The sequence below is a fragment of the Ambystoma mexicanum genome, chromosome 6p, assembly GCF_040938575.1.
Source record: "Ambystoma mexicanum isolate Mex_15411 chromosome 6p, UKY_AmexF1_1, whole genome shotgun sequence".
NCBI classification, from domain to species: Eukaryota; Metazoa; Chordata; class Amphibia; order Caudata; family Ambystomatidae; genus Ambystoma; species Ambystoma mexicanum.
The window spans coordinates 155,328,008-155,351,611 of record NC_090935.1 but is presented as its reverse complement, the minus strand read 5'-3'; the positions used below and the strand labels follow the sequence as shown (position 1 = coordinate 155,351,611).

At 51.2% G+C, this 23,604-nt stretch overlaps 1 protein-coding gene across 11 annotated transcripts in view; it reads right to left on the bottom strand.

Annotated features, from left to right (window-relative positions):
• Window positions 1–23,604, bottom strand: part of UBAP2 (ubiquitin associated protein 2) — a 1,758,279-nt gene that overhangs the window by 1,084,550 nt on the left and 650,125 nt on the right. For all 11 annotated transcript variants that reach the window (XM_069626852.1, XM_069626853.1, XM_069626850.1 and 8 more), the window contains one exon: window positions 13,601–13,775. In XM_069626852.1, coding sequence (XP_069482953.1) covers window positions 13,601–13,775 — 175 coding nt within the window. The remainder of the gene's footprint in view (window positions 1–13,600; window positions 13,776–23,604) is intronic.

Below are 23,604 nucleotides of genomic sequence, written 5' to 3'. Positions count from 1 at the left end.
CTGTCTCGTTTCTCTGAACGGTTGCGTACGATGAAGATAAAACTTGAGAGCCCTTTTTACATCCAATGTGTGTAGCATGCGCTCCGCTCCCGAGCATGGCTCCGGAAAAAACGTAGGCAACACAATAGAGGAGTGTTTATGGAACACCGAAGGAGCTTTTGGTATGAACTGCGGGTTAGTGGCTAGGACTACCTTGTTCTTGAAAAATCGTAAGTATGGTGGGTCTACCATTAGAGCCTGAAATTCTGAAATACGTCGGGCTGAAGTGATGGCCACCAGGAAGGCCAATTTCCACGACAAAAACTTTACAGACGATGATGACATTGGCTCAAAAGGAGGCTTCATAAGAGACGTTAAGACCAGATTGAGGCTCCACTCAGGAGGAAATTTCTTCTCTGGAGGGAAACTCCGAAAGAGGCCTTTAAGGAAGTGCTTAATCAGGCGGTCGCTGAACAATGGTGCCGAATGCCGTTGACGAGTAAACCTGGAAATGGCTGCTAGGTGTACTTTTATTGACGATACCGACAGGCCCTTTTGAGCTAAGAACAGCAAGTATGGAAGGAGCTGTTCCGGCTTAATCGATTGCGGGGCCAAACCTGGTTGATCCTCACACCATTGACAGAAACTCCTCCATTTTTACGTGTATGAGGCGTTTGTGGAAGGTGCTCTTGCCGCTTCCAGGATACGCCGACAGTCCTCCGGAATCGTTAGCCGACCAAATTCGGCGAAGTCAGGAGCCAGGCCGTCAACTTGAGGCTGTCCGGGTCGTGATGCCAAACGACACCCTCCTGTCGAGACAGGTCGGGGGTCTTCTGGAATCTCATCGGTTCCTCCACCGCTAAGTGTAGCAGGTCTGAAAACCACACCTGTCTGGCCCAGTACGGGGCCACCAGAATTACCCGACATGGGTACCTGAGGATCCATTGCAACGTCCTCCGTACAAGGGGAAATGGAGGGAATGCGTACAGGAATTTGTTCGTCCATGGGAAGGAGAACGCATCCCCCAGTGAGCCCTGCTGAGGCCATCTGCTTGCGTACTGATGGCATTTCCTGTTGTTCTTCGTCGCAAACAAGTCTATGGAAGGGTGTCCCCATTTCTTGAATACTTGTTGTAGTTGTTGGTCGTTCAGCACCCATTCGTGAACTTCGTTCATTTCTCTGCTGAGGACATCGGCTTCCACGTTTCTCACGCCTGGTAGGTGGAACGCTAAGATTTGCATGTTGTGTTGCAGGGCCCAATGCCAGATTTTCTGTGCCTCCGTCGATAGGGACCTGGAACGTGTCCCTCCTTGTTTCCTCAAGTAGAACATCGTAGTGGTGTTGTCCGTCATGACACGCACCACCGAGTCCCTCAGTTGAGGAAGAAAAGATTTCAGAGCCCATCGCACTGCTCTCAGTTCTAGCAGGTTGATATGCAGGGAGGACTCCTGCAACGACCACTGGGCTTGTACCTGTAACGTATCCAGATGAGCTCCCCATCCGCTTAGCGATGCATCCGTCACCACCGTCTTTTGGAACTCTGGTTCCAGTAGAGGCATTCCTTTTGTTAGATGAGTAGACACTCTCCACCAGCAGAGTGCTTGAACTAGTTGTTCGTCGACGACCAGTCTGTCGGACCAGCGACCTCGGCTCTGCGCCCAACGGTCCGCTAGAAATTCCTGGCAAAGTCTCATAAACAGACGGCAGTTGTTTTATCAACGGAATGCAGGACGACATGGTCCCTAGCAGGGAAACCTTGGTACCGCCTCTCCATTCCGACGCCTTGCTTTGAAGTTTCTGAATTCTTTCGCTGGATGGTCTCACCAGGCTTGTGTGTGTATGAAACTCCGCTCCTAGAAAGACCAAGGTCCTCGAAGGCTCTACGGAGGACTTGTTGAAGTTTATTGCGAAGCCCAGTTCCTGTAAGAGGGACATTGTGGCCCTTAGACTGTCTCGTGTTTGTTCCTTGGACGAACCTCTGACCAGCCAGTCGTCTAGATATGGATAGACATGGTGACCATCCTTTCTTAAATGGGCCGCTATAGGGGCCAAGCACTTGGTGAACGTCCTGGGGGAGGACTTGAGCCCAAACGGGAGGAACTTGAACTGAAAATGCTTTCTCCCGACGACGAACCTTAAATATCTCCTGTGTCGTGGCCGTATTGGGAGGTGAAAATAAGCATCTTGAAGGTCTAGTGATGATAGATAATCCATGGGTTGCACCGACCCGATAACCTCTTGGAGCTTTAGCATTTTGAATTTTAGGCTCTTTAGCCACTTGAGTACCCTCAGGTCGAGAATGGGCCTCCATTTGCCGTTTGGCTTCTTGACAACGAAGAACCTGGAATAAACTCCTTGTCCTTCCTGTGCCACAGGAACCCTCTCTACCGCCCCTTTTCGCAACATAAGCGCCGCCTCTTGTCGTAGGATTCGGAGGTGGGGCTGTGTCGAGAATAAATGAGGAAGACGCGGAGGCTTGTCTTTGAATTGTAGCGCATGACCCATGCAAATCGTGTCTAGAACCCATCGATCTGTGGTGATGCATTTCCATCGGTCGAAGTGATGAGACTCGACCCCCCAGGACGTTCCGAAGGCCGTCATTGATTGCTGGTTTGCTTGTTCTTCGTTGACGACGGACCCGAGCCGCGCCGCCTGGAGGCTTGATAGTCCCTGCTTCTACGTGCCGACTGGGACGCTCGTCTGAACCCTTGTGAAGAGTACGAGGGCCTGTTAAATCCACGGTCCCTCGAGGCTCCAAAGCGGGAGTTTCCAGAAGCACCCCTGAAGGGGCGAAAAGAACGAAAGTTTCTACCCGTTTGAAGGGCGCCGAGGGACCTAGCAGTATCCGTGTCTTCTTTCATCCCTTTCAACGCTTCATCAACCTTTTCGCCAAACAGGTGTTCCCCTTCGCATGGCATGTCAAGGACTTTGTACTGGACTTCAGGACGGAAAGTAGTACATTTGAGCCACGCTTGTCGACGAAGCACTACTCCATGGTTGATTTGTTTGAAACCAGACTCTGCTAGGTCAACTGCGATATTAATAGCGTGGTTCGAGGCCTCTTCGCCATCCCGTACCAGTAACATAGCTGCTTTCCGGTGTTCGTCTGGCAGGTGTTCTAGGATAGGGGCTAGTTTGTGCCACATTTCTCTATCATATCGTGACACGATCGCTAAGGAATTGGCTGCTCTTACTGTCGTCGCTCCGACCGAGAGCACCTTTTTTCCAAAGGCGTCCTGCCTCCTAGCCTCGCTTTCCGGTGGCGTTGAACATTTTTGCTGTACCCTGGCCTTCCTAGCCGCTGCCGCCGACACTACCGAGTCAGACAGAGGCTGTGATGTTAGACATTTTGGAGTGGACTCCGGAGCTTTAAACTTTTTCTCGATCCGTCCCTTTATGGCTGGCTCCGAGAACGGATAGTGCATCGTCTTGAGACCTTCTTGCCACACGTGGTCCAGGATTGGGATGGCAAATACCGATTTTCTCCTTTGACCCATGTGGTCAAAAAGGAAACAGTCTTTCTTCTGCTCCTCAGGAATCAAGCCGAACTCGGAACAAGCTTTTCCCATCATTGCATGGAAGGCTCCCACATCATCTGGGGGAGATGGCTGTGTCTGGCTCCTCGTAGACTCTAACTCTACATCCGAATTCCATGTTGGGTCCCTCGAAGGTGACAGGGAGATGTCTGACCCCGAGTCACCCGGTATAGAGTCGGACTCCGACAACTCACCCTCCTCCTGAGCTCGAGGACGATCTTTTACCACCTGGGGAGCCGATGGGTGTTTAGTCGTCGAGCGGGCCGTACAAGTTTGCTCGTCGACGGAAGGTACAGAAAAAAAATGACGATGACGTCCCAGGTTGAGGGAACTGCGTATCCAGCCGTTGCAGGAGCTTCTGAAGAGTATTAAGCACATCCAGAGACAAAACCGTCTGGGGGGTCAGTAGCGTGGATGATATAGGTACCGTACCCCCGCTCGCACTCATCGTCGTCGCCGACGTGGAAGGCCGTAAGCCTAAATCCGATGGCTGCAGAACCGTGTCGCCTTCTCCTTCCGCCGAGCAGGCCGTGTCTGGCTGCAGTAAGACCTCACGGGGGATCGGGTCATAGACCTCTGGCAGCCAAGCCATAGACTGAGTCTCCGTCGACGAAGGAATCCCAACCGCTGCTGCCTGAGCGGTAATAGGCATCGTCAATGACACCGAGGTCGACGAGCCCTTAGACTTCGTCGTCGATTTCGATGCCGACTTCCCGGCTGAAGCATCTCGACTCATGGAAGACCTGGGACGGTCCCCTGAGGAGGATTTTGACAGCGCTAGCCTCTCCGTCTTAGATGAGGAGGAGGAGGAGGGCTTTTTATGTGATGAGGAAGATCCAGCATGTTTCCCCTTATGCTTGTCCTCAGTGCGAATTTCCGCTGGCCGTACCTTTTTCGATGGAGGCTCCGACTTGCTCCTGGAGGCCGTGGAGCCAACTTCCGAAGCCGGGTAGGCACCCGCTCCGTCATTAAGCCAGTCGACCAGCCTTCTTTTACGGTCCTTAAGGGTTTTTTGAGAGAAACCCTGGCATATTTCACATGTATCCGCCGTGTGGTGCGGGTGGAGACAGTAGATACAGTCCATGTGGCCGTCTCCTTCATAAACTTTTTTGAGGCCATATGTTGCACACGGGCGAAATAACGCTTTTCCAGACATAATTCTCCAGAATTTGAACTTCGCCGAAGCGAAACAGAAAAAACAACCTAGTTTTCACTAGTAGTAGACACGAGGATCCCACTACTTTGAAAGACGGTTGAAATCTGAGGGAGCGCGGGGGGCGGGGCCTGTATTTATATCATGACGTCCTGACGGTGCGGGCACGCATGATACAAAACGAGGTGGATAGGACGCATAAGCGTCGAAAAAGTTTTCCTACGGGAAAGGGTCTATATAATGTACCGGGGATTCCCAGCCTGACGACGGGGAATATTCTAAGCATGTGAATCCATGAAAGATCCAATGCTGGAGAATGGCTATTCCGAATGCAACTTGGATCACCCTGAATGTGCAGGGTTTAAACTCTATTAAAGTGAAAGGCCCCATTTCAGCGTATGGCCACACTCCACCATATTGTTTCTCCAGGAAACTCATCTCTTATCCGCTGATGAATTTCGACTCAATGATAAACTATCCTGTCAAATTTTGTGCTTCCTCGGGGCTAAAGAGATGAGGAGTAGCCATTCTGGTCCGAAAGGGGGTATTAATAAAGGTTCATAAAGTTTTGCAAGATAAAGAGGGGAGATATATTTTAGTAGTAGCTACGCTGCAAGGACAGAGGGTGACCCTGGTATCGTTATATGCACCCGACAAGATCTGTTTTTCGCCTCCATGTCAAAGATATTGCATGAAGGAGACCTCTGAAGGAGACCTCATAATGGGAGTGGATTTCAATACGGTGATCAACCCACTAGAGAATAAATCTCTACCCCCAAACTCGGCAGACAAAAAAAAAAACGTTCTTAGCACTCACTACACTTCTTCGGGAGCATTCACTGATAGAAGCTTGGCAGTTCTTCCTTCAGGGAGAGCAGGATTACACTTTCTTTTCTGCAGTACATAGAAGGTTCTCTTAGCTAGATCTGTTTTTTCTCTCGCATAATCTTAACCCTCAAACAATTTGCATAGAGATTCTTCCGAAGGCCTGGTCGGATCATGCCCCTGTGTTGTTAACTATGGCTCCATTTGTCGGAACCCCTGACCCGGGACGTATGTGGCAACTGAACAAACTCCTTTTGGGAGATCCTCAGTTCTGCTCCTGCATCTCAGACAATATAACCCATTACTTTGCCGACAATGATAAGGAGGGGATGGATTATACTGTAGTATGGGATGCAGCGAAAGCAGTAATCCGGGGTCAAATAATTGCCCAGACAATATAAAGGGGTAAAACCAGAAAGCAAGTTCAAGACCAATTGATTGGAATTGGAACTCCAAAGGAAAGAAGAGATACATGAATAGGGCCTCCCGGCGAGCCCTTAGAGATGTACAAGTGGCTCAGAAGGCACTAAAAGTTCACCATGAGTCAGGTAGCCTACGGTTTAATGCGCATTAAAAAGTATTATTCGAATCTATGTCCTCTCCATGGAAACCCTGGCCATAGCAGTCAGAGCTCACTCAGAGATTAAGGGGATTAAGAGGGGGGGAGGAGGAATTTAAGCTCTCCCTGTTCGCAGATATCCTGGCTAATTTGGTAGACACGAGAACCTCGCTCCCCCCGCTCCTCTCCCTGATGACTGCTTTTGGGCGCTTCTCCGGTCTCAAGATTAATGCATCCAAATCAGTCCTGCTCCCCATGAGAACCCGGGACCCGGGCTTGGACCCTCTTGCCAGCCTGGAAGGAATAACAGTGGGGAAGGCCGACATTCGATATCTGGGAGTCATCCTCACCCGGGACTTATCCAATCTAGCCCCTGCCAACTACGACCCCATTGTGTCAGGAGTTACCGCAGATTTAAGGAGGTGGAGGTCAATGATCCTGTCCTGGTACGGCAACATGACGGCTGTGAAGATGAACATTCTCCCGCGACTATTATCTTTTTTCACCGCCCTCCCAACCGTAGTCTCCGACCGGACCTTCAGGGTCCTCCAGGGTCCTCCAGAATGCGGTGCGGGAGTTCATATGGCAGGGCAAGACCCCGAGGACCGCAAATGGGGTCTTGACCTTACCGAGGGAGGAGGGAGGGTTCGGGTTGCCAGACTTTCAACTTTATTTCCGGGCCGCCCAGCTGCGCGTCCTCCTAGAACACATGAAATAGGGGATGGGCACTTACTGGTCATATTTGGAGGACATGGACGCTCACCCACTAAAGATTCGAGACCTCCTGTGGGCCCCTAGCAAGTTCATTCCGAACAGACTCAAATCTCACCCAACCTTGGGAGTCCTCTGGACAATCTGGAGGGAAAGCCCCCCCCCAGACGGCACACCTAACATCGTGGCCTTCGCCGATGTCATCGCTCTGGGGTCACCCCCTCAAACTGGGAAGCAGGGGGTTCCGCAACGCCCAGTCGTGGTCCGACTTGGGAATGGAGTGGGAGGGGGAAATGTTTAGGGAGTGGGAATTCCGACCATATGAGGAACTGAGAGACGCCCTCGGTCAGGGGTCCCTCTCCATATTTGAATACATCCGCCTGAAGGGAATCCTATGTGACCAGGCCTGGGGCCAGAACCTGAAAAGACAGCTGACCCCCTTCGAGAAAATCCTCCAGGAAGGGTGCGGTATTAGGGATGTATAGACTATTGAACATGGTTAACTTGGGGGAGAGAAGGGGGTTCCGCACTTTCTGGAATGACTTAGTGGGGGATGTGATCTCAGGACGCCTGGTCGAGGATATTTAAAATAGCCTTCCATGGGAACTTATTCACGGCGGACATGGAACACAACTTCAAGATCCTACAGGGGTGGCATAGAGACCCTGTGAAGTTGGCTAAAATGTACACGGGAGTGTCCCCCGCATGCCCAAGGGGATGTGACCAGGTCGGTACGAGAGGGCACATGTGGTGGCACTGCCCGAAAGCTCAGGCATACTGGGAGAAGGTGAGGGGCTGGATCGCCGAAGTCTCTGAAGAGCCTCTCCCCCAGAACCCCCCGACAATGCTGCTGGGCCTCGCTCCGGAGGACACGGACATACCCCGATACCCTAGAATGTGGGAAACAATGTTCAGGGCGGGAAGGGTTGCACTGGCCCAGAAATGGAAGAGCCCGGAGACCCCTTCAAAGGAGGACTGGTTAAAAAAGGTAAAAAACATGTTCCTGATGGATAAATTGACGGCAATGATGAACAATGACTTGGGCTCTTTTCAAGCAAACTGGTACGGGGTACAGCAGGCATGGGGTTGGGATGTGCATGGAGCCTCAGGGGGGGAACAAGGAATGGACAGGGCCCAGGGGACGATGGTAGTTAATCAGCCATTCATTTAGTCAACGCTCTCGCTCTTTCTCGAGCTCCAGACCTTCGGAGCTTTCATAGCGGCTCCCCAGCAAAATGTTTCTATGGGGACTAAGTTTTTTGGGGGGGTGGGTGCGTTTGGGGAGGGTGTGGGGGGGGATCTTTGGGCCAGTTACTTGCACAATTCCTGAAAATGTCTTGCGCCCTTCTGTTATATTATGAAAATGTCAATAAAACAAAGTTTAAAAAAAAAAGTATTATTCGAGAGGAAATAAGGCCAACCGGCTGTTAGCAGCTAAACTAAAAAAACAAACAAGGCGTAATATAGATTCCCTAAACGATACTGATGAAAGGTGAGCTTATTCTGAGTTGGAGAAACTTCAAGAGGTTGAAAAGTTTTTTAGAGAACATTCAGCTCCTCACATCACAGATCCACAGCTAGCTCGAGATTTCATACAAGAGGCACATCTCCTGCAGATTTCTTCTGCGCTCTGCAAGCTTTTAGAGGAACAGATTTCACGGGAAGAGACAGATGCAGCTATTTGTTCCCTTCTCCTAGGTAAGGCCCGGGCTGGATGGTCTTGCAATTAAATTCTATAAAACCTTTAGGGCGGTGTTATCCCCTCATCTAACGAACCTCTAATGTTGTCCGGAAAGCATGTGTAGTAACTAATTCAATGGCCGAATCGGCCAAGGCGCTGCTCTTGAAGCTCGGGAAAGATCCTGCGGATTGTGCCTCTTATAGGCCAATTGCGCTGTTAAACACGGATGCAAAGTTACTGGGTAAAATAATTGTGGGCCGATTAGGAGGGATTCTTCCATCTTTGATAATGAATGACCAAACCGGGTTTATACGCAACTGTTCAAAATACAATAATGTTTGTCGAGCTATAGATCTGATTGCCCTTGCCCCGGAGATCCCAGGAATGCTGTCATTATCCTTCTTACATGCCCATAAGGCGTTTGACAGCATGTCCTGGGAGTATCTAGAAGCGGTATCAGAAGGGTTTGATTTTGGTTCTGGGTTTTCAAAATACTTTTAAATTTCCAAATCCCCTCGACCAAGGTCAAAATAAATAGGAATTGGTCTGCGTCGATTTTCTTTAGGTAAAGGCACTAGACAGGGTTGTTCACGGTCACCCTTAGTTTTTCCTTTGGCGATGGAACCCCTGACCCGACAAATTAGACTTCATCCAGGTATCCTAGGCATTGAAATAGTGGGGCAGTGCCATAAAGTAGATTTATATGCGGATGATTTGCATTCCTTTCTAAACTATGCCCCTAGTTCGATTCCGCCCCTTTTGGAGCTCCTAACCCGGTTTGCCCTTGATTTCTACTTTTAAAGTGAATCCAACTAAATCCGTAGGAATGGCCTTAACTGAAGATCCGAATAGGATAGAATGAGTACAGGCAGCATCACACATTCATTGGTCTTCCACTGATATCATGTATTTGGGAATAAAGTTGGCCCCAACTTACGCAGGCCTCTACAAGGCAAATATCCCTGCTCTGTTTAAGGAGGCAAAAGAGTGGCTTCATCGTTGGGAGTCTCAGGCGATCTCGTGGCTAGGCCGAGTTAACGCGATGAAATGTCTCTCCTCGCAAAACTTCTATATACTTTTCATTCCCTGCCAATTCCCATCCCAGAGTCTGAGCTCATAGCTATGCAAAAGGAGATCAGCTGGTTTATTTGGAAAGGGAAAAAAACAAGGGTTCCTTGCAGGCTCCTTGCAAGAGGGAAGATGGGGCCTCCCCTCAGTGTTGCAGTACTTTAGGGCGGGCCAGGTGGTGGGGATTCTTTCCTGGAAAATTCATCAGACCCTCCTAAGTGGCAAGAGATTGAACAGGCATGAAGTTCACTTCCATTGGCCCACTTCCCATTTCTCCCCAGGGAGGCTGGGAGCTACTGGGGAGAGTTGCTCCCTACTACTCTAGCCACGCTCCGAAATTGGGACAGAGCATGTTCACAGAGGGGTATTGTGTCAAGGTTAGGCCCGCTATCCCCCCTCCCCCCATCACCCAGAACCCGGCATTCACCCCAGGTGTATGTGCCAAGTCCTATCAAAATTGGAGTCAGGATAAACCCCCAAGAATGAGGGATTTATATGTACGTCAGGAACCCCTGACTTTCCAAGAATGTAAAGAAAAGTTAGGGGTCTCAGCGACAGATAATTTTAGGTATATTCAACTCTGGCATTGGCTAACTAATAAGGGAACCCGTCAAGCCGCTGCAAGAGCTCCGGGCAGTATAGAACTTATAATCTTGGAGGGGCAACAATCTCAGACTAGCCAGATGTTCTAGGCTTTTAGAGAAAGCTCCATTAGAGAAGAAACTCCTTTACATGCTAGCTTGGGAGAGGGAACTGGGACTGGAAATTTCAGAAGAGTGCTGGCAACGAATCTGGCACAGGGCCCAGGGGAGTTCGCTTTGTGCCATAGTGAAGGAGAATGCCATTAAAGTCTGTTGTATGTGGTATTTACCTCCACATAGAATTCATGCAATGAATCCAGGACACCCAGATACATGTTGGCATGGTCGTGGATATCGAGGAGACCCAGCTTATATGTGGTGACACTGCCCAGTTATTCAAACTTTTTGGCTGGAGGGGAGGTCTAAAATTAAAGAGGTTACGGGCTCTCTGCTCCTCATGGACCCAAGAGTGCTGCTGTTGGGGGATGCGCCGGAAGATGGGTCCTTACCAATGACAGGCATAGGGCGGCTCTTATCTGTCAACTACTTATTGCCACCAGTATCGCAGGAGCCCGGTTTTGGAAAACGGTGGAAGGTCAGCACTAGCATATTGGTGGATAAAGATGTGGAATTGCTGGGCCTGGAGAAACTCACAGCCATGCTTGAAAGGAAGCTCCCTAAATCTATAAAAACCGTGAGCCCATTTTTAGACTGTTTCATACAGAGAACACATGTTCTTTCAACCACAACTTATGAAGCACTTTATAAATCCCCGATACTTGATACCGGCTCTATGAATTGATGGCTTGTCAACCTGAACTAGGTTGTGTTTTTTTTCTACTCCCATTCCTTTTTCAAGCTATACCCGTCCCCCTAAACCCCCATGACTTTTCAGTCCTTTAGTCAATTACCGCTGAATAATGAATTCTGGGACATTATATCAATCAGTTAATGTGAAATGTAGGGGGAATTAATTGTTGTACGTTATGCATTTGAATGCTGAAAATCAATAAAAGTAATTTCAAAAAAAGATGGGGTGTGCTGGACCTTCAGGGAGAAAAGTTAAGTAAAGTCAATTTCACTTAACTATTCTTGGGAACAGTAGTTCACAGAAGTTAAAAGGTATTTAAACTGAGGAATCTAAAGGATTTCTCTGCGACACTGCACTGTAGGTGCTGTGTGTCGCCATAAAAAAAGTAGATACCTATGGAGTTTGTCAGACTCCCAAAAACAAAGGAAATAGAGTCCAAATCAGATCAAAATACATGAGAAAAAAGGCTCAATCTCCAGGGTTAAAAGAAAAAAATAAAAACTTAAGTCCAGCAAAAGAGCAGAGGGTCTAAAAGGTTGAAATGAGCACAGAAATGAGAATTCTCTTTAACTGTTCCTTGGCTACTTGTATTTACGGATTTAATTTGTAAAGCTCTACAGCTCACATTTACCCCTCTTTAGATAGGCCTGGCTGCTCAGTCACACTACCAACTTGTGTAGTACAGACCTAAACCAAAAGGTGCGTTACCTTATACCAAGCAGACAAGTCTTGTGACTGCACCAATTCTTACCCAACAGATCCCGTGTCTGTCTTGATTTACAGCTCACATTCCTCCTCCTAAAATGAGCCTGGCTACCACTCTATCAACCTTGGGAAGTACAGGTCTATATTAGAAGTTGGGGCCCTAGAAACAAGGTTAAATCTTGTAGAGTACAATACCAACTGGACTTTAACAAAACCCATACCCAACAGAATGGATTATTTTCCCTGATCTCTCTTGGCTTGCAGTTTACCAACAGTATGGATTATTTTCCCTGATCTCTCTTGGCTTGCAGTTTTACTGTTGTAAGGGGAATGTCTCCCTTCCCCGGGCCCTCCTCAGGCTTCTTTTTGCGAGTGTGGACCCTTGGCCCATGTTTGCAGACATGGTTTACTTCCTTGCCTGGTACCGCGATGAGGAAGAGAGCTTGTGATGACCTTTTTCTTCCGTTGCAGGTCCCAGACCGTTCTCTCCTCTTTATATCTTGTTGGCGATAGCACGTTGCAAGGTAGTTAATCAGGTCTATTGTGTCTCATTACTTAATGCAGTCTCTGAAGTTAGGTATGGGACCCAGACCCTGGTTTGAGGGCTTTTCTTGCCCCTGCCCCTTTCTTCCCCCAACAGCCCTTGTACCTTTTGGATCGATTTTGGGTCGTGCTTGCCGGTTGCAAGAACTTCTGTTGCCCTGCTCGGCTTCTCGAACGCTCACACTCTGCTTGCGCAACATCTGCGGCTGCTTCGCTGCTTTTGGCAGCTGGAGAGTCTAGCCGACCGCATAGTCCAATGGCTCCCCTCCATCAGACTTCCACTCTTCCAGCTCGCTCTCCCATCAGCCAGGGTACTGCAGACCAGTTGGGGATGCGTCTTGTTTTTGCGTCTTGGTCAGCACCTTCCTCTCTGCGCCACGCTGGACATCCTCCAGGCTTGCATATACTCACTCCAGGGAGGGTCTGACTCCCAGGATGCTATTCCCCCTTCCATTCAGTATTGGATTTGGCCAACAACACTAGACTGCCCCATAGTGTTTTGAGGATCGCTCGTCATACCTTTGCACCTCATCCTCGGCCCATTATTACCCTGAGAGCTCTCTCCAAGGTAGACCCGACTTCTTCATCTCAGTACCTTGGGTCAACTATGTTCTTCATTGTTCCAGTACTGCTACTACTATGTACATGACATGTACATGGGATGGGCAGATAGAGGGTTAGGTGAGAGATTTATGGAAGGTATACTGCGTTCTCGCTAGATAGTGGTCTCTAGTCTGATAGGGGACAGAGGCTCAGGGGTCCCTTCCTCGGCGATCCCCCTGCTGAATACCACCCCAGGGGGACTATCGGGTAGCAGCCTCACGGGAAGCTGCCCCCCGCCTCCCCCCCAGCACCCTCTGCAAAAAGGATCATCCAGGGATTTGTCACACAGGGTACATAGTGCATCCTCCTGAGATGCCAAAGAGTATGTAAGAGTAACATCTATATACATTTTAATCATTGGTGTGGTCTCACTTAAGTCTTCACCAGGGGAAAAATATTGAGAAATCATGGTGAAGGAAAACATTTTTAAGACTCCTGCACAGAAGAGCAGTAGTGATTTTACAGCTGTTCAGTATCTAAATCAGACACAAACTTCATCTCCACTTACCCACACAATTTATCTTTTAGCCATCAAGTCCATAAAGGTCCGATTCTCATCTTCAGATCCCCCACCACCCCCTGACCCACATAAACTTTCCACCTAATGCACTCAAGCACTTTCACAACTACCCTAGGGCCACCCCCACAGGCAGCCAAATATGCTTGCATTACTGTGGATCCACTTGTGCCACAAACAGACTTGCGCACAAGGTTAGAAAATCAGGGTTTTGAAAACCGATCAATTTGCAGGTCTGAGAATGGATGTCTTAGGTTACCATAAAAATGTGCACTATTCATTAACTCTCTACATCTTTCCCAATAGATCAATATGATTATACACATACCAGGCTTGGAGGAGAGTAGGTGTTAACAGCACTTGTGGTACCAACTCCAGACATCTGGGAGTTGTGCTGGGAATTCGTGAAGACGAGTGCCTGCCCGAAGCTCTGCGAAGACTCACATGTACCCAATTCCACATCGTTGCTCGATGAATTGTGTAGGAGTGCTACAAGGTCAATGCTAAAAGAAATGCAAACCAAATTAGTTTTGGGAGGATACATATATAAAAAGTGCTACGTGGACAAGAAAACCTAAAAATTTAGAAAACAGTGGTAAAATATAAAGTAAATATTGTAGATTCTAGTATCTCATGGACTTCTCACTGCTAACACATTGGTGAAAGCAGGACCAGAAATTACTTTAATGCGGTGCCATGTTAGTGGTATGTCAGGGGGGTTTTCCTAAAGTCCTACTGGCAGTAAGACTTTAGTAAACTATCCCAGTGGTTTGTAGATCCCCCAACTCTTCGATCAGTCTGTACTAGCTCAGGACCTTGGTGGTATGGCAGAGAAGTCAGGCTTATCTTAAAGAGGAAGATGTGAGCTGTAGGTAAAAACTCTGAATCTTAGTTCGACAGGCAGAATAAAGAAGCACTTGCACACATGTTTTATATAAAAGATATATATTATTTACACCAGAATCACTTTAAATACTTCAGACGTGTACGGTAGAACACGTCTGAATACTACATAATATACTTCAAGGGTCACGTTCACTTTTGTGGTTGTTCGCAGTTACATTTGTAGCAATGTTAGATAGGGAAGAGACAAGATTATTGTATTAGCTGTAATTGCGCACTCGTGTGGTTTTCAACAGGTGATACAGTAATGCATTTACTCTGCAAACGCATACGAAAGTCACTTAAAGGGAGGAAAATAAGTGGTTAGTCTCTACAACCTTGAACAAAGCTCATGTTGCACTGTTTCTTCACCTGGCAAGTCTTTTAAGTGCTTGAAGTCTTGCCAAACAGCGAATAAGACAATGCATTACTTAGCGTAAAAGCATTTCTGATGGTTGTATCTGCTTAGATTCACATGCTGTGCATAGTCCGACATCCAGTGGTTACTGCGGAATATTGCATTTTGTTTTTCGTAGTCGAAAAGGGGACGTCGACAAGGCGTGTCTGTAACACTATCCCTATAGTGACGTGCAGTGTACGCACAATCCCTCACGTGTCGAAGTCCCTCTGTATTTTCTCTGCCCTGAGGGAGCCTATTAGACGTGAGAGAGTACAGAAAAGAGAGATATAGAAGGTCTATGTTCCTTCCATCCAAGCGGGGAGGAAGGGTGGTCGCATGTGAATCTAAGCAGATCAACCATCAGAAATGCTTTTACGGTAAGTAATGTATTGTCTTCTGATGTTTGTTAATCTGCTTAGAATCACATGCTCTGCATGGACTTGCGAGCAGTACCCGGAGTTGGAGGTGGGTTGCAAGAAGGAACAGTAGAGAAAAGATGTCTTAATACTGCTTGTCCCACCTGGGAATCAGATCTAGAGTGGGCATCTAGACAGTAGTGTTTTGTAAAGGTGTGAATAGAACTCCAGGTTGCCCCTTTGCAAATGGACTCAAGAGGGACATTTGCAATGAACGCTATGGAAGCCCCGATGCCACGAGTGGAGTGTGCTCTTGGCTTGAAGGGTAATTCTCTCTTAGCAAGAATGTAACAGAGTGATGCATTGTACAATCCATCTAGAAAGAGTGGATTTCGAAACTGCATCTCCTTCTCTTCCTGCTGCCAGCAAGACAAAGAACTGATTAGTCTTTCTCAATGGTCTAATTCTTTCCATATAAAACATCACTGCTCTGCGAACATCCAGTGTATGCAGGCTCTTCTCACCTAAGTTTGAAGGATTTTGAAAGAACGTTGGTAGTTCTATTGACTGGTTGACATGGAATTTAGAGATACATTTTGGTGCAAACCTAGGATGTGTGCGTAGAACCACCTTATCTTTGTGAACTGTAACAAAGGTGTCTAGTACAGAGAGCGCTTGTAGTTCACTTACTCTCCTAATGGAGGTGATAGCTATTAGAAAAGCAGTCTTAAGAGTGAGGTCTTTAAGCGTTGCTTTGTGCATGGGTTCAAAGGGAGACCCCATGAGCCTGGTTAGTACCACATTTAGGTCCCATCCGGGAGTGGGGTTAGCTATGGGAGGGTGTATCCTCTTCACTCCTTCCATAAAGGCTTAATAACTGGGACTTTCCACCATGACACTAAGTTGGGAAGTGGTATATGCGGAAAGTGCAGCTAAATGGACTTTAACAGAGTTAAACGCCAAGCCTGAGTCTAGTAGGCGAGTCAGGTACAGAAAAATGTGTGGGAGAGCAGTCAACCTGGTTGATGCTCCTTCCCCTACACCAGATGACAAATCTTTTCCATTTGCTAGAATAACAGACTAGTGTTAGGCTTTCTAGCCTCCCAGGGAATGTCCATGCATCTCTGCGGGAGTGTTAAATGTCCAAATTCTATGATCTCAGGAACCAGGCTGCTAAGTTCATGGTCTGAGGGCATGGATGTAGTGTCCTGCCCTTGTCCTGTGACAGCATGTTGTACGGGCATGGAAGTTTCACTGTTTGGGGATAGGGACATCTCCATCAAGTGAGGGAACCAAGGTTGTCTGGCCCACATAGGTGCCACCAGTATCATAGTAACTTGTTCCTAGTGCACTATCTTGTTGAGAAGGGGAGTCCGGGGGGGGGGGGGGGGGGGATTTTGGGGGGAGCGTAAACAAATTTCCCTGACCATGGTATCGATAGACCGTTCCCCTTGGATTGGTTCAGGGGGTACCTGGAGGCGTAATCTAGGCATTGTGAGTTCTCCAGGGTTGCGAACAGGTCTATTTCTGGGAATCCCCATTGTGTGAAGATGAAGACTGTCTTCGTGCAACCGCCATTCGTACTCAGAGGGAAGTCTCTGCTGAGTTTGTCTGCTAGCAGATTGAGTTCCCCTGGTACATGTTGTGACAGTAGGAACATGTGTTTGAGAGCCCACTTCCAGATGTTCTGGGACAGCTTGGACAGTCCTGGAGAGTGAGTGGCCCCCTGCTTGTTGAGGTAGTACATGGCTGTGGTGCTGTCTGGGAGAGCCATCACTGTCTTCCCTTGTAGGTGTGCCTGGAAGGCTTTCAGTGCCTTGAACACAGCTAGTAGCTCCAGTAAATTTATGTGCTGCACCCCTGCTCTCTTCCTGGTATTAGTCACCACTAAGGAGTCTGGTACAGAGTGGCCCCTGATGTATAAAGGGTCCGATGGGGGACTACATTTTTCTATCCTACGGTTGACCCCTCTGATCAACGCAGGAGTGGATAGTGAAGGGATAATTCTCCTTACTGAGGCGAGGAGGGGAATGGTTTGGCTGACAGGGGGTTTCTCCTTAATGATTTTTTCGACAAAGTCGATATGGAACAAGTTACTTACCTGTAACTGTTGTTCTCCAGCATGGGTCTGGCATGGATTCACATGCTCATGAATATTCCCCGTCGTCAGGCTGGGAATCCTCGGTAAAGAAAAAACCAGTATCAGTTTCGTTTCTGATCTGTCTTTCGTAGTAATAACCAATCACTGGTCTCTGCGTCATACTGACCACAGCCAATGACTGCCCTCTACCTAAGCACCGCCTCTGGCAGCCATCTTCAGATTTGGAAGCACGTGAAGTGGCAGTATGACCAAGTGAAGAGCCGCAGAGGGGTAGGCGGGAGGGTTCGCATGTGAATCCATGCCAGACCCATGCTGGAGAACAACAGTTACAGGTAAGTAACTTGTTCCTTCTCCAGCATGGGGTCTGGCATGGATTCACATGCTCATGAATAAAGAATACATAGCAGTACACACATGCACAACCAGGGGAGGTGGCAAAGGCTCAACATTAAGCATCACCTCAACTCAACATTAAGCATCTTACCTCCTCACCAGGCTCACCTCAGGGGAACAGGTTGCGCAGCACTGCTTGGCCGACCCTGGACTCCTCCCTGGAATCCCGGTCGACGCAGTAGAATTTCGTGAAGGTGTGCGTCGACCTCCACGTAGCAGCCCTGCATATGTCCAGCAGGGGCACACCAGATAGGAACGCCGTAGTGGCTGCGATCGCTCTGGTGGAATGGGCTCTCGGACGGCCAGGCAGCGGTCGGTTTGCCAACCGGTGACAGCACATGATACAGCCGGAGAGCCATCTGGAGATGGAAGCCTTCGAGAGAGCCTTCCCCTGATTGACAGGTCCAAAGTTCACAAAGAGTTGTGACGTCTTCCGAAAACCCTTCGTGCGGTCCACGTAGAACTTCAGCGCTCTAGCTACATCCAGCGAGTGCAAAGTCCTCTCAGCCGTCGACGAAGGCGACGGGAAGAACACAGGTAACACCAAGGGTTCGTTGAGATGGAAGTCCGACGGTACCTTGGGCATGAAGGAGGGGTGCGTCCTGAGCACTACCCTCGTGTCGTGGAAAGTCAAGTACGGGGCCTTGCAGGAAAGGGCCTGGATCTCTCCCACTCGTCGTGCGGAGGTGATGGCCACAAGAAAAGCTGTTTTCCACGATAGAAACTTCAACGGGGCCGAGTGCAGAGGCTCGAACGGAGGTCCCATGAGCTTGGTCAGCACCACGTTGAGCTCCCACGCCGGGGCCGGAGCCTTCACCGGCGGGAACGATCTGAACAGTCCCTTCATGAACTCTTTCACCAGACGATGAGACCACAAGGACGTCCGCCCCGTGGTTCTGGTGTATCGGGAGATCGCAGCAAGATGAATCTTGATGGACGCGTGTGCCAGACCAGCTTTGGCCAGTGTCAGCAGGTACGGCAGTACTTGGGGGGCCGTAATCCGTAGAGGGTTAATCTTCTGTGCGTGGCACCAGACAGAGAACCTCTTCCATTTGTGTCCGTAGCATTTAAGAGTCGAGGACGCCCTGGCCTTTGCAAGAACCTCTCTGCAATCGGCCGGTATGTCGTATCCTCCAAACTCTAGCGCTGCAGGAGCCAGGCCTGCAAGTTCAGCGACTTCGGGTCGTGGTGGAGGATGGCGCCTCCTTCCCTGGAGAGTAGATCCGCGTCCGCCGGCAGCTTGATGGGCGGGGACGCTGACAAGTCCAGAAGGTCCGGGAACCATATCTGCCTCGGCCACGCAGGTGCGACGAGGATCATCCTGCACCGTGACCTCTTGAGCTGGTTGACGAGCCGGATTAGCAGAGGCAAGGGAGGGAACGCGTAGAGGAACAGGCCCTCCCAGGGGAACGAGAAAGCATCGCCCATGCTCCTCGTCTGGGGAAACCTGCTGGCGAACCTCCGGCACTTGGTGTTCGTCGCCGTCGCGAACAGGTCGATCTGGGGTGTGCCCCACCGTCGGAAGAGGCGATCCACCAGATCCTGCCGTAGTTCCCACTCGTGGCACGAGCGCAGCTCCCTGCTGAGTGAGTCGGCGATGGTGTTTTTTATCCCTGCCAGATGAAACGGCACCAGAAAAATCCCTTGGGCAACGGCCCAATGCCACAGGTCCTGCGCCTCCTTGGACAGCGCTGGGGACCTGGTTCCGCCCTGTTTCCTGATGTAAAACATGGTGGTGGTGTTGTCGGTGAAGATCCTCACCACCTTGCCCTTGAGGGACGGAAGGAAGGACCTGAGGGCCCAAAACACTGCACGGAGCTCCAGGACGTTGATATGCAGGGACTTCTCCGTCGGGAGCCAGAGTCCCCTTGCGTGCAGATTTTCGGTGTGCGCTCCCCACCCTTCCAGGGAGGCATACGTGGTCACAGTCTCCTGGTGGGCTGGGGTCTGGAAGTCCATGCCCGCCGTCAGATGCGCGCGGGTGCCCCACCACCGTATCGCTCGTCGGAAACTCTCGTCGAGCTTGATCCTTTCCTCGATGCTGCCCGTCGTCTGGATCCAGCGCGCATCCAGGAATTCTTGCAACGGGCGCATCCGGAGCCTGCACGTGGGAATGAGGTAGATGCAGGAAGACATCATCCCGAGGAGGGACTTGATGGACCTCACTTTGGCCGCGTCGGCCACCAACATCCGTTGCACCTTGCCCAAGATGGTCCTGGTCCTCTCCTCCGACGGGGAGGCCAGAAGGGACACTGTGTCGAGCCTGGCTCCCAGAAACAGTGCGACTTGCGCGGGCACCAGGTGGGATTGTGCGTAGTTCACGGAGAATCCCAGGTCCGTGAGGAGTTGGACGGTCCTTGCCGTGTGGACCACGGCGAGCTCCCTCGTCTTGGCGCGGATGAGCCAGTCGTCCAGGTAGGGGTAGACGTGAATCCCCTCGCGGCGCAGCTGCGCCGCCACCGGTGCGAGGCACTTGGTGAATACCCTGGGTGCCGACCGTAGTCCGAAGGGAAGGGCTTTGAACTGGTAATGACGCCCTTGGACCACGAATCTGAGGAATTTGCGGTGCCCCTTTAGGATGGGAATGTGGAAGTAGGCATCCTCCAAATCCAACGACGATAGGAAGTCTCCTTCCTCCAGCTGACCCAGGACGTGCTGGAGGGTGACCATCCGGAACTTCTGCGCCTTGATGAACTTGTTCAGACGTCGCAGGTCTAGGATGGGGCGCCATCCTCCCGTCTTCTTCTTCACGAGGAAGTATCTCGAGTAGACTCCGGAGCCCCGAAGCCTCTTTGGGACGAGTTCGATGGCGCCCTTTCTGAGCATCGCCTTTACCTCCAGGAGAAGTTGAGGGACGTGAAGTTCTTTCCTGGCCACGGGGGGGACGCGCGGGCACCTTCTTTGAAACTCGATCGCGTGGCCCCGGGCCAGGGCGTCCAGCACCCAACGGTCGGTGGAGATGGACTCCCACACGCTGACGAAGCCCGCCAGCCGGCCTCCCACCGGGGTGCTTCGGTGGGGGCCCGACCCCACGGCCGGTTCAATCCTGCTTGGACGCGGCCTTGCCGCCTTGACCTCCTTGGCGACGACGGCGGGGTCCGCTAGACTTGCCTCGTCCTCTGTAGGCCTCTTGCGACGACGAGCGGGCCGCTTGACGGTAGGAAGCGAAACCGCCGTCGGAACCTTTGGAGGCGCCCTTGCCTCCGCCGCTCCGAAAGGGCGTCCGTCGTTGCAGGACTCCAAGGGCCCGGGCCGTCTCAGTATCCGCCTTGATGGCCTGAAGGGAATCGTCCACTGTCTTCCCAAACAGGTTGTTCCCGTCGAAGGGCATGTCCAGGACTCTGGTCTGGACGTCCTGCCGGAAGTCCGTAGCTTTGAGCCATCCACGACGTCGAAGGCAAACGCCGTTGCCCAGCTGGCGGAACCCGGTGTCGGCGATGTCCGTCGCCACGGTGATGGCCTGGTCCGAGGCCACCTCACCTTCCTGCAGGATCTCAAGGGCCTCCGCCCTCTTGTCGTCCGGCAGAAAATCCAGCAGGGGAGCTATCTTGTACCAGAGCTCCCTGTCGTAGCGGGCCACGATAGCCAAGGCGTTGGCCGCTTTAATCGTCGTCGCTGCCGACGAGATGACTCTACGTCCCATAGCATCCAATTTCTTTCCCTCGCCGTCCGGCGGGGAAGTCGATGTGGAGGCCGCACCCCCCCCCCCGCTTTCTTCCTGGCTGCCGCGGAGACGACGGAGTCCGGGGTAGGCTGCGCCCGGAGGCATAGGGGGCCGTGTCCGGGACCCGGTACTTTTTCTCGTACCGGTCTCTTCTAGCTGGCGTCGTGGAAGGGTTCTTGAGGAGGGAAAGGCCCTCATCCCAAATGTCGTCCAACAGAGGCACTGCGAGGACCGTCTTCCTCTTGGCCTCGCGCCGCTGATAAAGGAAGCCTTCCTTTTTCTTCTCCTCAGGGCAGAGTTGAAAAAGCTCGGAAGCCCTGGAGATCATGGAGTGGAAAGATCCGATCTCGTCGGGCGGAGAAGCCCTGGTGGGAGGCGACGACGGAAAATCCTCGTCGTATGCCTCGTCGTCCGTACCCGTCGCTGCCGTGTCAGTCCCCGTATCATCCCCTCGGGTGGACGGGGAGGAGGGCTGGAAGGGGCGCGACGGTTGAAAAGGAGGTGGTGGATGGATCCTTCTTTTCTTGGTAGGGGGAACACCAGAAGGTCCCGGTTCTGGATCCCCCGACGGGAGAGGTTCCTCCGTCGGTAACGGTAGCCTCGTCCTTATCTCGGAGCATAAGGACTGTATGGCCAACAAAATGGCCGCCGAGTTGTCTTGCGGCGCTGGCAGAGGGGAATCCGACGGGCGAGCAGGGGCCCCGTCGGTATCCTCGACGATGTCGTCGTCGTCACCTGCGTCGGGGTCCATTCCGACGGGCTGGCCTTCTCCCACGCCTAGGCCGTGGCTTAAGACCTCGATCAGCTCCTCTTCTGAGGTTGAGGCCGAATCTCCGACGACGCCCTGCCCCCCCTTCTTCTTCCCCACGGAGGGTTTCACGGGGGTCCTATCGATGGGCACAAAGGAAGACTCCCTCCGAGGAGGCAGGGAGATTCTGGGCCCTGAGGTCGCCACCACTGGTGCAGCCACCACAGGCTGAGCCAGGGCCGCCGCGACCATTTCGATAGAGGGCTTGGTCGGATGGATCAAGGCCTTCACCACCTTAGGTGCGCTCACCGCCTTATCCTTGAGGGAGGGGGCACTGCCACGCTCCTCCTCTGCCTTAGAGCTCGACCGGGGCCTCTCCAGGAGCTTTGCCGGGTGCTCGGCCTTCCTCTTACCCGACCCAGAGCGTCGGCTCGTGGTTGATGGTGCCGGGGAGGGTGCGCCCTGCCTGGCGCCCGTAGAGCCCGACCGTTCGGCGCTCCCGGTGCCAGCGGACTCGCGGTGCTTGGCCTTATGTTGGGCCCCCGTCGCCGGGGCGCCCTCAAAGGTCTTAGAAGACCGCTCGGATTTCTTCTTCTTCTCGCCAGACGGGCTCTTACCCTCCAGCCAGTTGGCGAGACGTTGATGGCGGTCCTTCATGGTCCGTTCCGACATGTTGCCGCAAAACGCACAGTCCTTCTCCACGTGCGTCTTGTCCTCATGAAGGCAGTAAAGGCAGAAAGAGTGTTCGTCCTCCTTGAAGACGTTCTGCAGCTGGCATCCAGGGCAGACCCTGAACAGCTTTCCGGGCGTCGAGCTTCCCTTCTCCTGGGCCATCTCCGAGACCGGGCCTGAGAAGCTTCTGGATTCCTCCGAAGTGTAGCTCGACGAAATCTTCACCCTTGAGGGGCACAGATGAATCCGACACGGGTCCCCGTTGATCGGATGTAGGATCGGTGGAGCTTGAGGCTCTTTTGACCGAAAGAATCGAAGTTTTTTGTGAAAAAAGCGCGAAAAATAGCACTAACGCTCGAGAGCAATAGCACGAGGATCCCAACACATGAACGTGCTGTAAAAATCTGAAGATGGCTGCCAGAGGCGGTGCTTAGGTAGAGGGCAGTCATTGGCTGTGGTCAGTATGACGCAGAGACCAGTGATTGGTTATTACTACGAAAGACAGATCAGAAACGAAACTGATACTGGTTTTTTCTTTACCGAGGATTCCCAGCCTGACGACGGGGAATATTCATGAGCATGTGAATCCATGCCAGACCCCATGCTGGAGAACAGGAGAAGTTTCCCTGGTTTCGATCTCAAAATGCGCTGCTGCCTTACGTAGAAGTGCATTAAAGGTGGGTTGATCATCTATAGGCGATGTATTCCTAATAGGCAAGTCTTTTGGAGGGGACAGGTTTATGGCTTCAGGGTCTGAAAACACTGATGGGGACTGCCAGGGCTGTGAGGCCCCTTCTTCTGGGTCTTCTCCGAAGCCCCCATCACCCATATCAGGGTTGTCTTCAAAACCTTCCTCCTGTAGGTTTTCTTCCCCCTCATTGCCTAGGAATTCATCATCCTCCTGAAAGTGGGTGTCCTCTTCAGTTAGGTCATTATAAATCTACATTTTCTTGGGGTGGATCAAACAGCCTGGTGTACTTGGCCTTGGGATCCTCCTGAGGTCCCTCTCTTGATCTCTTAGGTGTTGGAAGGCTCTGAGTCTCCATAAACCGGTCCATACTGTCCATACAGAAATGCAGTCTCTCTAGGGTTTCATGAGGTACTTCGGAACGGTCA